General features: G+C 46.6%; 1 protein-coding gene across 1 annotated transcript; it reads left to right on the plus strand.

Annotated features, from left to right (window-relative positions):
* The first annotated feature begins 321 nt into the window (after positions 1 to 321).
* On the plus strand, positions 322 to 1,587 carry LOC136529819 (peroxidase 45-like). The gene is made up of 4 exons (XM_066522882.1): positions 322 to 546; positions 630 to 827; positions 920 to 1,079; positions 1,208 to 1,587. The coding sequence occupies exons 1-4, from the start codon at positions 322 to 324 to the stop codon at positions 1,585 to 1,587; spliced, it is 963 nt and encodes a 320-aa protein (XP_066378979.1).
* Positions 1,588 to 18,233: the final 16,646 nt, after the last annotated feature.

The following is an 18,233-nucleotide window of genomic DNA, read 5'->3' on the forward strand; positions in this document are numbered from 1 at the left end:
TTGGAACAAACTCCAATCATCGTATCTACCTCAAGTTGGTCCAATTGGCAGTTAAAAAGGTCGAGGAAAGCCACGCGCTAGTACGCCCCGTGCTATATAAACCCCATGCATGCAGATGGAGAGCCTCCATTCCAGTCTCCAATGCACCATCGCTTTCAGACCCATCTCGATTGAACGAAACCACCAGCTAGCTAGTCACAGCCTGAAGCCCTACACTTTTGAAGCACTCACGCAACAGCCTTTGGTAAGCAACCCTTCGTGGATTTGCGGTTTGCTTTGGACTTTCACCGGCAGCAGCAAAGAGAGTACGTACTACCATCGATGGCGAGTAGTTGGTTGAGCTTCGTCGTCGTCGCCGCCGCCCTCGTTGTGTCCGCGGGTCTCATGCCGCCGTCTGCCGTCGCCGAGCTGAAGACGGACTACTATGCCAGCACCTGCCCCAACCTGGAGGTCATCGTCCGGAGCACCGTGAAGCAGTCCATGGCGCAGTCACCCATCTCCGCGCCAGCCGCGCTCAGGCTCTTCTTCCACGACTGCGCCGTCAGGGTACGTATACACTACTACATTCGACGGCGTCCGGACGGCCAGTGATCCAACGTCTGATGCGATTGAGGGGGTATGTACGACAGGGCTGCGATGCGTCGATCATGATCGTCAACTCCAACGGCGACGACGAGTGGCGGAACAGCGACAACCAGTCGCTCAAACCAGAGGGGTTTCAGACCATCCTGAACGCCAAGGCCGCCGTGGACAGCGACCCGCAGTGCCGCTACAAGGTTTCCTGCGCCGACATCATGGCCCTCGCCGCCAGAGAATACGTCTACCAGGTATTGCTACCGACAGAGAAATCACCTATATGCAAAATGCACTGCCGCTAGAGAAAACCATTTTCAGTTACACGCATGCATTGGTTTTTCAGAGCGGCGGGCCGTACTACGAGGTGGAGTTGGGCCGGTACGACGGCCGGGTGTCGACCAGGGATGGCGTCGTGCTGCCGCACGCCAACTTCAACCTCGACCAGCTCAACGCCTTCTTCTCCGGCCTCGGCTTCACCCAGCCCGAAATGGTCGCGCTGTCAGGTAAACGACGACTGCAATGCACCTCACTTGTCCTGCGCTCTGTTTGAGATACACGTCGCCTTGCCATCCACCGCCACTCTGCCAGCCTGACCACGTACCGTCTGGCTTTGGCTTGTGCGTGAATTCAGGCGCCCACACCATCGGCGCCGCGGACTGCCCCTTCTTCCAATACAGGATCGGCAGCGACGCAACCATGGACCCCGGCTTCGTGTCGCAGCTGAACGGCACCTGCAGCTCTGACCCCAACGCCTTCGCCTTCCTCGACCCCTCGCCGGTGGGCTTCGACAACGCCTTCTACCAGAACCTGCAGGTCGGCAAGGGCCTCCTGGGCTCCGACCAGGTGCTCTACTCCGACATGAGGTCGCGCGGCACGGTCGACTACTACGCGTCCAACCAGGGTGCCTTCTTCGACGATTTCGTGGCGGCGATGACCAAGCTCGGGAGGATCGGGGTTAAGACGTCGGCCACCGGCGGCGAGATACGCCAGGACTGCCGGTTCCCGAACTAGTTGCTAGTTAACCTAGCCGGCACCCGGGACAGCCGCACTTGACACCATCGTACATTACTAAATTGACCTCAATATAGTGCTACTAGTAGTCTACAACGACTGTACAATTACAATTTTACAATAAGCTCATGGCTTTGGTTCAGGGGCCTGACGTGTGTGTATAATACTAGCTTCTCATGTGGGCCATGTGGCCTTTATGTGTTCTTTTCAATGTTGCCGTCTCAAGCAACCATTCTTTATGCATGGCCTTCTTCTAGCACATTTACTTTTTGTCTAAAGCACAACCATGGTCTTCATTGCAAGTTTAAAATTACGGACTATAACAAATGGCGGCATCTTTTTCTCAGAAGCTATAAAGTTATAGCGCACCTATATCGAAGCTATGACATATAGCGATTTTTAAAGAAGCCATGAAAGATACAAGTAATCAGTTCATAAAACATAAGAATCGTGAAATTTGATGAATACAAATATGTTTCCAAGGCTTTAGGAGTCTAGAGAACATTACTTAATATGGCATTATAGCATTGATTCATGAAAACTCAAGTGTTCAATTTTTAAAAAGACCAACTTAATAGCAGCAAAAGGCAAGTACATAATAACTAAATTGTCACTCTTATAGCTAAAACCGAAATAGTGGCGCTATTTCAAAGCTATATCTAAGCGATTTAGCGGCGCTAAAACGCAATATACCCATCATAGCTAACATAGCAGAAAAATAGCAATAGCTTAGTGTTGGCTCTCTCCAGAAGCTATAGCGGCACCCTAGGCCGCTATAGCCCGCTATTTAAATCCATGCTTCATTGTCGGTACATATATTAGACTTCCACGAATCATTTGACTCTGTATAAATTGGAAGATCGTTGCACCATCCAGAGAGGGGCTTAACCCCACTTCCATGCCCCAATTGTACTGGCTAAGGGCTTGTTTGGACAAGTCTAATTTGGGGCTAAAGACCATCACTACTACAGATGACCTATCACCAACACCTTTATCACCACCGGTATCATGGTTCGTAATACGAACTGTTGGTGATGAGAGTATCACCGCCGGTTCATAAGAACGTGTGGGTTGATAACTATCACCGCCGCTTCGTCTTACCAACTGGCGATGATAGTTCATCATCACAGCTGCTTTGCACCACCAACCGGCGGTGATAATGTGCTCTGTAGCACCTGGTTTTAAGGACAAAACCAGATACCCACCATATGTGTGCCCAGGAATTCAATTCACACATATAGCTACAAATGAAGGGGTAATACCAAAGACAATGCCTTTATTACATAGCGCACAAGTATTGTTACAAAGGACATAGTCTTACTTTACAATATATACTATAACTCTATTCTTTCGGCGAAGCCTCCAACACCACAGGAATCATCAACTGGTTGATCACAAGCCTAACACCTCTTGAAAAACTCCACTGAAGAACCTCCATCTGGTACCCATCCGGGATTTTTGCCAAAGTATTGAAATAAAACAAGCGTAAGCTACTACCGCTTAGCAAGCATAACATGAGGGGATGCAGGCTCAAAAGGCTTGACACGGTTGAACTATGGTAAGCACTTTTAGTTGGTCATATTTTATTATTAATCATAAGTTGCTAAGTTATGCTTAGACCGCTAAATATGAATAATTAGAGATATCAGCAATTCTAATCATAACCCAAACCATCCGAGTAACCAACTATTCAGTAAGGATCCAGGACGCTCGTAACCGTGAGCACGACTGATATATCAGTTTTACACTCTGCAGAGGTTGTACACTTTCACCACGAGTCGTGTTACCCATATACCCAGGTTAATTACTCCCAAAACACTTCCAAGGTGAGCAGACAGGGCACACTACGAAGCTTTTCTTTAGTCGTTCTAATAAGGAGCAGTCGCTAAGGATTCCATCTCCCAAGTGTTATGGAGTCATCTCCAAAAGTGGCACTGATACATGCAGCATAGTACACACCCTAGGGATGAGGCCCATACCTAGCCTAGTATGCCCCTCTTGCCCTTTCGGTAAACTGCTACAAAGTAGAAAGAGCAAGGTACTGGACTAAGACCAGAGCCATGTGGTCCACATGGTTGTACTGTAAGTCATGGGTTGTCACTTAAAGATGAGTCCTTGTGGAGAGAAACTAGAGCACCATAAGAAAAGGCCCAATGCTCTAGCCCCCTTGGTTCCATGTTGCTCAAAAGCATCTTTTAATACCATGTTGCATATATCTTTAATTGTATTCCTTAATCAATATTAGTTGGAGCAAACTAAGCATACTACCCACATGCAAAACCCATAGATAAATCAAGTATAGGATAATCAATATCAAGATAAGTAGACTCCAAGCGATTTATTAACATATGCACATGAATTGAGTTTGTATTAAAGTGAATAGGTAACAAGGAGCCTCATGTTATACTTGCCTTAATTCAAAGTATCGCTGTTGGTCTTGATCTTCAAAGCATTGCTCTAGATCACACACACAAAACTCACAGTCTACTCGAGATCAAACAGCACCACACAGGCATCCATACATACATGCATAGCAAACAAATACAAGCTAATTATAACAATACACCAAACAATAGAAATAGAAGTTAAAAAGGTTTTAAAATGGTTCTACACGATGCTACGAGCACACAGACGCGAAGATCACAAAAAATCAGAGCTAAAACGAAGAAGTTATGAATTAAACAAGTTTCATTTAGTAAAATAATAGATTAAATCTAACCTCCAATTTTAAAAGTTGAAAATGTGCTTAACAGTAGTATAAACATGTAGATTATGGAATTATGAACCCAACGCAAGTTGAACGGATCAAATCGGAGTTAAAACGAAGATTTTATGGCTAAAACAAATCTAGTGGCAAAACTATAAATAGCTAAAAACGTATTTTAGATTTAACCGAAACAAAATACGCTTTCAAAATAAGAAAACAAAATCTGAAAAGACGTTTTGGACTGCGGGTTAAGACCCAAATACTTATAAGGGCTCTTTTGAAAGATTACGGGGACGACGGGTTAAGACGCAAGTAATTGTAATGGCCTTTTTTAAAATATGCCAACAAAGGGGTACGTTCTAATCCTGGCCTTTGATTTGGGATCGGACGGCTACGGTGGCTCCAGGACTCGGCTGGCCGGAACAGAGGCGCCGGCGCGGTGGACTCCATTGTCGGCGGTGGAAAACTCGCTGGTGGTCTTCGAAAACGGCCTACAGGCCATGGCGGATAGAACATAGAGCACCGGGAGAAAGAGGGTGCCACGGCGAACCCATCGGTGGGGTCGGAGAGGGCTGCGACGGCGCGGAGACGAGCTTGGCTCGGTAGGGGCAGCTCATAGCTCGCTGGGGAACTACGGCGGCACGGTTTCGGTGGTAGAAGGCGGGATAGAGGACTATATCATACCCGAGGGTTGCTTACCTTCTCGCGGAGCTCGGCAAGGAAGTCGCGGAGGTGGAGAAGCGGCGAATCAGCGGTTCAACGGCGGCAGTAGTGCTCAAGCTTGCGGCGGTGCTGTTCTAGGGCACGGGGACACGGCAGACTTGCTCAGCTTCGATGGAAGGCGGCACGGGGCGCGACTGCTATTTAAGAGGGCAAGGCGGCTTGCGACACACGCAAAACGGAGGGGGAAGCGAGGCAAGCGCGGACTCTCGGCCGGTTGATGTTCGGCTCAGACACGACGAAGGGGACATATGAACCAGCGTTGAAGACATTTTCACCGTCAGCTTATTGTATGATACGACGGTGATAACCATGCTGGAGTATAAATACTCATAACTTTTTCAAATAAAGTCAGATGAAAATAAACTTTATATAAAAGTTGTAGATCTCGACGAGATTGACAACTTTGTAGTTGATGACTTTTTCATTTGAAATCATTTACGGTCCCAGAATTCTGTTTGAAGCACTCAAATTTTGAAATTCAAATTTTTCGAATTGTACAAACGATCTTAGATGGGAAAACGACCAAAACCGAGATATACAACTTTGTAGTTGACAGATATTTCATTAGAAATTATTTATAGTCTCAAATTTGTATCTAGAGTTTTAAAATTTTAAAAACCAAAATTTTCAAACAACCTTAGATGGAAAATCGACCAAAACCGAAGTTGTAGATCTCGATGAGAACAGCAACTTCGTAGTTGATGAGTTTTTCATTTAAAATCATTTGAGGTCCCAAAAGTCTGGCTGAAGTTTTGACGTTTTGAAAATCAAATTTGCTAAACGACCTTGGATGGCGAAACAACCAAAATCAAAGTTGTAGATTTCAATTAGAACAACATATTTGTAGTTTATGACTTTTTTATCTGAAGCCATTTAGGTTCTAAATATTCATTTTAAATCCTGAAAAGTGAATATTAGAAAAATAGATATGCTATATAGACACAAGTGACTTAGGAATGGAGTGGTTAGAGGAGCAAAGGACAAGGGCCTTAGGTTTGAATCCTAGAATCGCGTACCAAAATTTTTGCTATTTTTTGGTCCGTTTTTGAGAATTTTAAAAATTCAAATCACCGTCGGCTGGTAATATGAACCGACTATGACAAGCTATTATCACCGTCGTTTGCAAACCGTCTGTGATAAGAATGTCACTACCACCGATAGCTAACTGTCGAGACCGAAAAACGCTAGTAATGGGCTTTACGAACCGCTTGTGATAGATGGTTGCGTAAAAGAGTTTTTGACAAATATAGACCGAAAACTCTTTTGCAAGTCTAATTCTCGGGGATACATTGGCTTCGGCACTTGGCACGATTGTTCTGTGATGAATATATAGGAGTGCATCTCCAGGCGTGTCGGATCCTTGAAACGGATCCATTGTGCTTCTTCGTTGTCTATGGATGGCTATTTAATTAATTTTAGAATTGGGTCTAGAAGCAAGCTGAGTTTACAAAGTTGGATTACATACTGAACGGAAAAACTCAAACACAATTATAGAATGACTAATCATCTAAAGCCTGATTTCCTCAAGCTTTCCTTCTTAGTCTCATCTCCCACTTGATCAGTGTCGACAGAATATGTTCGGCAGTCCATCGAGGGGTATCCCGCGATGGTAGATTTGTCGGTGGGGGTGCGCGTAATCAAGAACTGGATAGTGACACAAGGCGCAGAGACAGCGATTTAGACACGTTCGGGCCGTCTGATCGACGTAATACCCTACGTCCTGTGTCTTTGGTGTATTATATTGATCTGGACGACCAAGTAGTTTGATGTAGCCTATCCGCTAGGAGACCCCTACCTCTCCTTATATACTCTGGAGGAGGTAGGGTTATAAGGTAAGTATCCTATTTGGTACTATACAATATCTTACGGTGCACGCCGAGCAGCGCCGTGCACGTCTTGATCTTGTGGGTTGGGTCACCTCCGATGGTGCGGCCCATGTCTTGGGGGCCATACCCCCACAGCTAGTCCCCGAGCCTGACGGTAGGTGACGTAGTCACATGGTGCTAGGGTCATAAACTAGAAGACCAGCCGAGCAGGCAGTCAGTCTCCGAGCGTAGCCTCGAGATGAGAACAAGCACATTCACTGCAAGGTGAAGTGTGCCCACTTAGTCCCCGAGCCTGCTGGAAGATAAAGAATGAATCTTGTAGCAGGGTCAAAGATGTTTGAAAGCTTGCCGACGTCGTCTGACATGCGCGTATCAAGACCCCAGACGTGCTGCCCAAGATCAGCACCCTGATCCGAACAGCTTGGAGCAGCTTGAAAGCACACCGATGAGACGTAGCAAGATCCGAGCACCGAGGAGTCCCCGACGTAGCCGGCGATGTCCGACCACCCAGGGAGTTCCCGGCGTAGCTGACGATGACCAAGAACCGAGGAGCGAGGAGTCCCCGGCGTCGCTGGCGATGACCGAGCACCGAGGAGCGAGGAGTCCCCGACGTCGCTGGCGATGACCAAGCACCGAGGAGTCCCCGGCGTAGGCGGCGATGATCGAGCACCGAGGAGCAAGGAGTCCCCAGCGTCGCTGGCGATGACCGAGCACCGATGAGTCCCCGGCGTAGACGGCGATGACCGAGCACCAAGGAGTGAGGAGCGAGGAGTCCCCGGCGTAGGCGGCGATGACCGAGCACCGAGGAGCGAGGAGTCCCCGGCGTAGGCGGCGATGACCGAGCACCGAGGAGCGAGGAGTCCCCGGCGTCGCTGGCGATGACCGAGCACCGAGGAGTGAGGAGTACCGGGCGTCGCTGGCGATGACCAAGCACTGAGGAGCGAGGAGTCCCCGGCGTCGCTGGCAATGTCCGAGCACCGAGGAGCGAGGAGTCCCCGACGTCGCTGGCGATGACCGAGCACCGAGGAGCGAGGAGTCCCCGGCGTCGTTGGTGATGACCGGGCACCGAGGAGCAAGAAGTCCCCGACGTCGTTGGTGATGTTCGAGCACCGAGGAGCGAGGAATCCCCGGCGTAGGCGGCGAGGTCCGAGCACCGAGGAGTCTCCGGCGTAGGCAGCAATGTCCGAGCACCGAGGAGTCTTTGGCGTAGGCGGCGAGGTCCAAGCACCGAGGAGTACCCGGCATAGGTGGTGAGGTCTGAGCACCGATGTAGCTGACAACGTTCGTACGGTGAAGTGTGCCCACTTAGTCCTCGAGCACAAAGAATCCGAGGGCCGAGGAGTAATCGGCGTCGCTGGCGATGAAGCACGAGCGACGAACAGTCTGGTCGACTGGTCGGCGATGGAGTCCATGAACCAAGCGGTCCGACCAGTTGATCGATGGAGAAGTCCGAGCACCAGGTGGTCGATCACCTGGACGATGATCCTGCAATACAAACATGTAGAACGGGTAGTACATGATGTAAAAATAAATGAACTCTGGAGAAAAATCAGCAATGGTGATGAAACGGCGTATGCAGTTTGACGATCAGTTAGCGTGAAAATATATTTATGTTTAATACAAACCGTCCGACCAGTTAGTGTGTAGCTGAGTCTCCAGCCCTAGCTAGCCCATAGTCCATAACGTCGAGCGCGGAGCCCGTGCACGTGTAGGAGGAACAGGCATGACCAAGGAGCCGCTGCCGACCACCCATAACGCAGAGCGCGGAGCCCGTAGCACGTGTAGGGAGGAGCCGGAGACAGGGCCGTCTCTGGAGGCGTCCGAGCATCAACGTGACTGTTCGAGGGTTCGGAAAATCGTTTAGAGAGCAAATATGGAGAAAACAGTTTGGAGAAACATTATGGCGATATACGAAGATCGGAGAATATTTAGAAGAATATTAAAGCGTGACTTAGCTTTAGACGGAGCGTCTGGTCGGCGACGTATGGTGTTATCTGGTTGGCGTTGACGGCGAGCAGCTGACCGGCGGTGAGTTGTTGGTGAAGACGACCTCGGAGATGGTTCTGAGATCAGATCTGATTTGCTGGAGACGTGAAGTCCCGTCGCATGCTGCTGGAAAGTCGTCGTTGCCGTGATGTCGTGCCCGTTAGGTTGCTGAAGGACGCCGCCGCAGGAAGTCAGGCTGCCACGGGTGGCGTCAATCTTGAGATCCCATCTGGCCCGCCATGGATCAAGCGCACACCCCTACCTGGCGCGCCAACTGTCGACAGAATATGCTCGGCAGTCCACCGAGGGGTATCCCGCGATGGTAGATTTGTCAGTGGAGATGCGCGTAATCAGGAACCGGATGGTGACACAAGGCGCAGAGACAGCAATTTAGACAGGTTTGGGCCGTCTGATCGTCGTAATACCCTACGTCTTGTGTCTTTAGTGTATTGTATTGATCTGAACGACCAAGTAGCTTGATGTAGCATATCCGCTAGTGGACCCCTACCTCTCCTTATATACTCTGGAGGGGGTAGGATTACAAGGTAAGTATCATATTTGGTGGTACTATACAATGTCTTGCGGTGTACGTCTTGATCTTGTGGGATGGGCCACCTCCGATGGTGCGGCCCATGTCTTGGGAGCCATACCCCCACAATCAGGGAACCACTTGTGATGGTGTGTTCAAAACTCATCCAAAAATCCTCCAATTTCTTTCCATCCGGATGTTCCAAGCTCCATACATGATCAAAGCGGCTCTCGTTCTCTATGTTCATGTGCTCTGGCTCTGCATTGATGTTGCGTGCCCATCATGCATCGACCGTTTAATCGTCGTATTCTGGAAGTTTGCTGATTTACCCAACTCAATCTTTCATTTTGAACCACACCTTCACAAAAGGGCATTGCACAAATAAGTGTACCACAGTCTCTGGTGTCTGATCATAGAGCAGGCATATCAGCTTGATTACATGGCCTTTTTTTGCCTCAACATGATCCGCGGTGAGGACCTTCGCCTGAATTAATAGCCATGCAAAGAACTTACACTTTCCTTCATGTCTCTCCAGGTTGAACTAGCCTGAAGCTGCAAAAAGATAAAGAATTAGGTTTCGAGTTAATATTTGTGAGTTGTGGATTTTTTTGGAAGTAGTCGCAACTTTTTATAACAATAAGGTCCAAGCGTCTACCTCTCGTGCGTGATGCCACAATGGGATCACGACGTGCCCGTCGTCTAGGAAATCTGTGGATTTCGGTGATCTCAAAAAGGACGCAGTCTTCAGATCTGAGTGTAGTTGTAGATTTGTTTGTACACGAGTGGTGTGTGTAGTGTGCGTGTGTTGAGTGGGCGTGCGTGTGTATGAACAGATGCTACAATTATACCAAGATGAGAGGCACAAAAAAAAAAGGTGGTTTAAACAAAGCCAGAATATTTCTTTCCGTAATCTAACCGAATAATTAAACTCAAGGTGGGCCGACAACCCCCCCTAACAATAAGGTGGTTTAAACAAAGCCAGAGTAGTTTGTTTTGAAAGAAGTAATCAATGATTAGATCCAAATAATGGCTTTAAATTCTAATTAAACACTTACTTCTAGCTAGATAGATTGTCAATCAATTGATGATTATTTAACTGAAATATTCTCAAGTTTGTTCTGGTAGAACAAAAATTTATACTAGTTGAACAGGAAAGGTATACATCTTGAACAAATCATGTACTTCAAGAATCAAGAAAAACAAAAAAAAAAGTGTACACTGTGAACAAATCATGCGCAATTCCTTTGCCGGTGCTGACTACTACTACTAATGGGCTTCAATTTGGAACAAACACAATGCAACTTGAGCCGAGCAAACTAAGACCACATGAGCCGAAATACACACTGGTTAAGTTCTCTTAAATCTTGATTGAGTGTGTGGAGGGAGAAATTGGCCATATCCGTGTATGTCTGTGTATGCAAAATCGCCTAAGTGACACGCAGGCACGACGCATCACAGTCCCCGGCGCGGCGACGGCCGACGCGGCGTGAGGTCGTGCACAGCGCCATCGCAGTCCCGATCCGACGGTGACCGCTACAGCGTGTGAGCGAGTCACCCTCAGCCGGCTCCCATCGGAAGTTCCGAACAAACTGCGTGGCGCGCGGCCTATGGGAATTGGGAAGGAGGATTGGCACACTGTCGGGCGACCACTCATCAGACACGGTCATCAGGACACCATTACACCAACGACGCTCTGGTCAGTCGTCAGGAAAACTACGTGACGACGGTGGTGACCCTGTGGACTCGGTCAGTCATGAGCGCGAGTCTCCAATAATTCCGTTCCATCACTAGCTAGCAGAGTTGCAGGAGTATTGAGGTTGCCGCGTATGGGGAGTGCGTGTCCAGAATTGTAGGATTATTTTAGACCGCGCGTTATGATTTTTTGAGCAAATTAAAATATTGGAAACCTCATCTCTTCTAGCAATCACAATTATATTCCCTAATACAAAGCTTGATGGCTATCAATAGCTATATTTTGAACTAGTAAAGGTTGGCCGTGCAACTTAAATATTTTGTTCGTCCATGCATGTTGATTTTTGTAATAAATTTATACTTTATCCAATTGTATTTTATCACTATTATTTTTTAATTTTAAAAAGATGTAACTTAAATATTTTTACATTAATTTATAGTTAAAATTTAATTGTATTTTATCACTATTATTCTTTTATTTTTTGAAAAGATGTAACTTAAATATTTTTACATGAATTAAAATATTTTTATGCAAAAATATAATTTCAATGCTTACCATAATGATAATTTTATTCCTCTGGCCTCTAATATTGTCATCACTTTGCTCTACTATATATATTTATTGGGAAAAAAATCTACATAACCCCCTCACCTTTGGCACTGCAGCTACTCCATCCTCTGAACTTTGAAACCATCTAACAAGCACCTTAAAGTTTCCCAAACCGTTTAATTAACCCCCTGGAGTGGTTTTGGCAGCCGGTTTTGCCTATGTGGCACTCCAACGTGGAAAGACAGGACAGGGTGGCGGCGGGCCCCTGATGTCAATCCCCTTCGGCCCCAAATACGGACTAAGCTGAAGAACTTGAAATTGACAAAGTCACCAAGATCTCGCTATCACAGACACGTCTATGTCTATAGTGGGCGTATTTTGGTAGTTCTCTCTCTCTCTCTCTCTATATATATATATATATACACACACACGTGTAGCTGGCTACAAAATAACTTATTCTGTAGTCACTTTGAGTTACGATAATTACTATGTTAATTTACGAGATTATAGTAACTCCTTACTAAGTGATTTACTATAATGTTATGATAAATATCCACATGTGTTATAGTAACCCAACTATCGTAAATATGTATTGATATTATCGTAAATTAGTATATAAAATTATCGTAAATGGAGGTGGCTACAGAATAACTTATTTTGTAGCTGGCTACGGAATATACTCTTCATATATATACACACGGGTGATGTTCGCGTTCTTAATCGGGGTTGCTTGTTAACCCGCTAGGCAATCTGACACCGATCAAACGTGAGGAGGCGGGTGTATTTGTGCGGGGTTAGAGGAGGGAGTAACTACTCTCAGGGAGTAGAAAAAAATTTCCATATATATGGAAATTATATGGAATTTTTTTTCTACTCCCAGAAAGTAGTTACTTCCATGTGTATATCTCTAGATTTAGGGCGATATAGCCAGTGTTCAAAAAGGCGACACCTTAGGCGCGCCTAGGCACGACTAGTCGCTAGTCGATGGGTTCCCGCCTGGCCTATGGGGGTAGGCGGACATCTAGGCTCAAGGAGGTAGGTCGCTGGTGGGGGAGGTCGCCGGTGGGGGAGGAGGAGCTAAGAGCGACGGCGGGCGCGGGCGTGTGCGGGCGGCAGCAGGCGGGGGGGGGGGGGGGGGTCCTACCTGGTCTAGGGGGTAGATTATAGTAACTCCTTAGTAAGTGGTTTACTATAGCGTTATGGTAAATATCCTCATGTGGTATAGGAACCCAACTACCGTAAACACGTATTAACATTATCGTAAATGGAGGTGGCTACAGAATAACTTATTTTGTCTCTCTCTTATATATATACCACATGAGGATATATATATATATATATATATATATATATATATATATATATATATATATATATATATTAGTATTAGCGTGGGAAGGAGGGCGGGAAAAAAAAGATGGAAGGGGTGCGTTCCATAACGGGCATGTACTGCTCCGTATGGGGTTTGTACGGTTTTTTATTGGGTTTATACTGTTTTCTTATCGGGTTGGATACTGTTTGTCGTGGATCCGGTACCCGGTACTGCTGATCTACAGTGATCTGAGTCTTGTGGAGCTCTGGATGAACAGTGAATGGACACACATTTAAATAGATGGATATCACACGCTTGGCGCTTGTTCAATCGACACAAAATAATATCGGACCGAACGCCTGGCTATATGCCACGTGCATGTACGTTCTGGCCTGATGATTGTGATGAAGCGCTGGATAAACTGACTAACTTTTTGAATAAGAATAACTAACTAGTTGCTTGTGTCCTGTACGTAACAGCACGATCAGCGTGATCCTGCGTTCCTCCAGAGTCCAAAGTCGAGTCCACTCGCCCGTGCGCAAGTGTTCCACTCCACTCCACGCATCATCTTTTCCTTTTTCTTTTCTTTTTTTTTTTCTGATTTCTGATACAGTATACAGGCAATCGCAGGTGGGGCCGTTTGTTTATCGAGGCCCGGCCCGTGAACCTCTAGGACAAAGGCCCACGGACCGGTTGGGCTGTCGTGAATCTGGTCATGTGAGAGAGAGTCCAGCCTCGTCGGTCCGGCAAGGAAAGCCGGTTGGGTCTGTCTGAGTTGTATGCTGTAAAGCTTCCGTTGTTCTCTCTCCCCTGCCTAGAGCAGAGGATGATACCGAGCCGTTCGAGTCGGACGCACGCAAGTGCTCGCACGTTAACCACAGTGCATCTATCTTTCTTCTTTTTTTATCCTCTACTTTTTTTCCTGTTACCTTATACATTAACCAATCTATTTTATATGATCATATATGTATTAATATACTAGTTGTAGCCGAGGGCACCATGTTTTTTTCTTTTTCACCATTTTTCTCTCCTCTTTCACTTTTTCTCTTCTTCTGATCTAATTGAATCTTATGATCACAAATCTACAAAATTTATAATGAGAAGTTGTGACCATAACTTGTCACGTAGAAAGTTACGTACATAAGTTGTGAGTATGACTTTATAATTTTCTAAAAATAAAAATTCTGCTTTTTTAAAAAAAATTAAAAAAAAACTATGATGACAAATTAAGTTGTTCCGTAAAACGTTATGCATATAATTTATGTGTATAACTTCTAACTTTCCAACAATAAAAATTTATGGAAATATTTTTAAAAAAATAAAAGTTCTGATGGAAAATTATGATGATAAGTTGTTACCTAAAAAAGTTATGCATACTAGTTATATGTATAATTTTGTAACTTTCCAAAAAAAGAAAAAAAAATGCAGGAATGATTTTTATCCACAAAAGGAAATTATATTGAAAAGTTATGTTTCGCAAAATATTATATAGAAAAGTTATGTCTATAACTCTGCAACTTTCTAAGAAAATATGGTGTTAAATTTTGGAAAAAAAAAATGTTATACGTAAAAATTGTGAGTATAACTTCGTAACTTTCGAAAAAAGAAAAGTTACAAAAATAATTTCCCCCCAAAAAAGGTGATGGGCTGGAGGGATAGCTGATTAGCTAGGTCGGAGATCCAGCTCGCGTGCGACAGAGGGCACGAAAGAGAATAAATTGCACGCGTGGCACTGTCCAATTAGGGAAAGAGGTGGGAATTCTTTTTTCGAAAAATAAAACTCGTGGGTGTTAGATTGATCGCTGATTTAGAATTGAGTGAATGTAAGCTAATTAGTGAGGTCGTCGCCGCAACCTGCGCGCGCAGGGGTGGCTTTAGTGGGATGAGCAGTGTGGGAGGGGGCTGGAGCCTCCGACCATGACAACTCTCACCACGGGGGAATCGTTGGTCGCCTTCACGAGATCCCTACCATGACAATTCTCATGGGGGAATCGCTGGTGGCCTTTATATGCGGCGAAATCAGGAACTACACCGTAGAAAGAGGCACGGATCGAAGTAGTGTGCACCCATGTGGATATAAAAGGGTCTGATTATTTGTCCGTATTAGCTTATGTCTACATTACACCTTACGCAGCACAGCCTAAGCCCATATAAATATATAAAGTTCCTTCATACTTTTTTTCATAGGTACTTGGATGTCCTTCATTGACAAACCATGTCCGTATATTTGTTTGTTTATATTTTATTGCATATAGTCACTTTATATGTTCTATCAGAAGCCTTATGTTTATAGTAAAGATAGAGAATGTAAAAAAAATTATTTTTATGTGTTCATCGGCTTATGCAGATCTGCATTTTGTAATACGAAAAGATCTAGCATACTCTAGCTAATTTTGTATTTGCATACTTTGAGCACTATGCAAGGAAGCAATCAATCAGACCTATAATTACTCCCTCTGCCTTAAAAAACATAATTCACATTTTTAAGGAGTCAAATAATTTTAAATTTAATCAAATCTATATAAAAAATACTAATATCTATGATATCGAATAAGGACATATTTGGATGCATAAGGCTTGGCTATGTTGAAGATGAGGGCGACATCAGCGTCAGCAACTTCATCGGCTTGACGACATGGAGACTTGGCTTTCCGGATGGCGATATCAAGGCGGAGATGATATCGCCGTCATGGAATAATTTTCTCCGGTCCCTTCTCCGTTTTATTGTGGTTAGATCTGACCACAATGAAGGACGAGGGAGAATAAGGTTTAGATCAGTCTTTCTTATTATTCGGTGGCAGAAAGAAGAAGAAGGAAGACACAAGAAAGAAGTTTCTTCACTTCGCCTGCAGGAATGTTGACCGTCGTTCGTTGGGCATATGTTCTCAGGTATTTTGCCGAGTGTTTGCCTGTGCGGTCATCTATACGAATCGTCGTACAGGTTTGGAGTTGAGATTTAGGCTATACAAAGCGTGGGTACAATTTAGATGATCAGGTTCTGAAAATACGTAGTGTATTCTAGTGTGCTTGTAACGTGATGATGTACTCAGCTATGATCTAATATAATTCTTCTTTTATCTCAAAAAAAAAGCTCTAACCTATCCAAACATGAGGCTAATAGGTAGCCTAATTTTTTAGCCAAGCATTTGTTAGCAAGTAGCTGCCAGCCAACTCAACTAATTTGTGCTTACAAATACGGTGAAAATTTAGTCTACATCACTGTATTCTTATTTTTCCGTGTCTGCGGCGTGTAGCTCCGCCACCGGTACCTCCAGTCTACTCGCCCGTGTGCGCAGTGTTCCATTCCACGCATCATCTTCTTCTTTTTACGCTCTGCGCTGTTTGCTTTTGTCGAGCCCCGGCCCTTGAACTCCTCCTCTCTTTTTTTTTTTTTGTGCTTAACGTTAGCTGTACGGCCCGTGAACTGAAGCGACAAAGGCGGCCCACGGATCGGTTGGGCTGTTGCGACTCTGATCGTATGAGAGGGTCCAGTCCCGTCGGTCCGGCAAGGAAAGCCGCCTATCTGCCAAGTAGTTCGGGAATGGTATGTTGGGGCCGTTATCGAAGAGCTATTTCGACGACTGATGGGCCAGCGCTCATTTTCGCCAGACACAACCCGTGCGGCGTGCGTCCGTGCGCCTGAGTTTCGTATTTGACGTTGCCGCTGCGGACGGACGGAGGACCTGTCCTTCCTTCCGAGCACGACGAGTTCAAGTTCCAACACGCATCCCCAGCCGGTTACACAGCCCGCATCGTTGTGCTAAGGTTGCGTGCCATCGACAACATCGCTGGCTCTCGCTTGGTTGGCAGATAATACTAGTAGTAGTCTATCCGAGACATTCCAAACCCTTGAACGCCGCCGATGGAGACAAAGAAGTCGATTGCGTGCCCTGTGCGCTGTGATCACGGGCGCCCTGCCATGCATATCTGTCTCTTCCCGTTCCTGTAGGCGCTACGCAGCGACGTTCCCTCCAGGTCCATCTGTGGAGCTCGCTTGGCTGGCTCGGCGTGCTGGTCCTACGCATGTTCGCTACCGGCGGCTGCCTGTCGGCCGCTAGGACTGGGCTGGGCTGGGCTGGACACTAGTAAAGCTGCGTGACGAATCGGTATTGCGAGTCTACTGTACATCACTCCTACGAGACTAGTACACAGACACGCCACCATCATCAGGCTCATCCAAACATCTTCGTCGCCGATCCCTTGAAGATATACACGCCAACGACGTCCCCTGGTGTGCCGTGCGCCCGTGCTGCATGTGCTTATATTTTGTTTAAAAAATGCGTCAGCGACGCTTAGCTTTTTATGTGCTATATACCATATAAACGTTCAGTTCAGGCGTCTGAGAGGTCACCGCCTGTGCAAATAACCAGAGCGTGATGACGGACGGACGGACAGGCCGGATATGCACTGCACGGCCACGAGGCCGTTGGCCACGCGTGCATGTGCATGTGCATGCATCCCTGGGCTTGGCCGCCGGCCGCGACAGGGACAAGGAACTGGATTTGCTGGAGAAGAAAGTGCCGTACACGGACCCGAAATCATCAACCAAAGATAGAATGATGATTGGGCGATGACAGCAGCAGATAGGTCTAAAACGCCCACCTTTGCGTAGCGATGCGACAAGGGACAGCAAACCACGGGCGGCAGCGGCGCCGCTCCGAGACAGTCACAGGGATTGAGGGATACAGCCATACAGGGACCGTCGTCGATCGCTGATTACAGCAGGACTCCAAGAGAGACAGGCCTAAACGTCGGCACTATGCCTGCTCGTGGCCGATGGTTCACGGGTAGCTGAGCGATGATTGCTCAGCGGTTTCTGCCGTTCTGCGAGATGCTTCCTTCAGTTCGCAGTTCCTCTGCTTCTCTTTCGCGACGTCGTTAACGGTTTGTTCCATCAGCTGTTTCACCAGCAGCACCTGACCGAAGCTCAGAGGCCCAACAGTGCGCCCGTGCTGCTGGCTGCTGCTGCAACAACTGCATTCAGAGCTGCGGGCTGCGGCACCGTGCCCCGCCCGCGGCGGCGACTGCCATCTCCCGACACGATCGAGTGCGCGAGTGGAAATCCGCAAAGATAACACGCTCTGTTGGCGCGCGAGAATCCAAGGAAGCGTGTCACACACACGGATACAGTTATCGATTGAACATACGGCATCGGAAGGCACCGCGCGCGAGGGAATCGCTGCGGAGACGACGGGGTCCGGTCACGAACGGTGTGATGTGCTCAGTCTCACGCAGTCGAACACCCATCCGGTATATTCGGTTGTGCATCGGATGTCTCCTGCTCACACCTTCGCGCGTCCTTTAATTTATCTGTCATCCTC

Source organism: Miscanthus floridulus, chromosome 19 (assembly GCF_019320115.1).
Source record: "Miscanthus floridulus cultivar M001 chromosome 19, ASM1932011v1, whole genome shotgun sequence".
NCBI lineage: Eukaryota > Viridiplantae > Streptophyta > Magnoliopsida > Poales > Poaceae > Miscanthus > Miscanthus floridulus.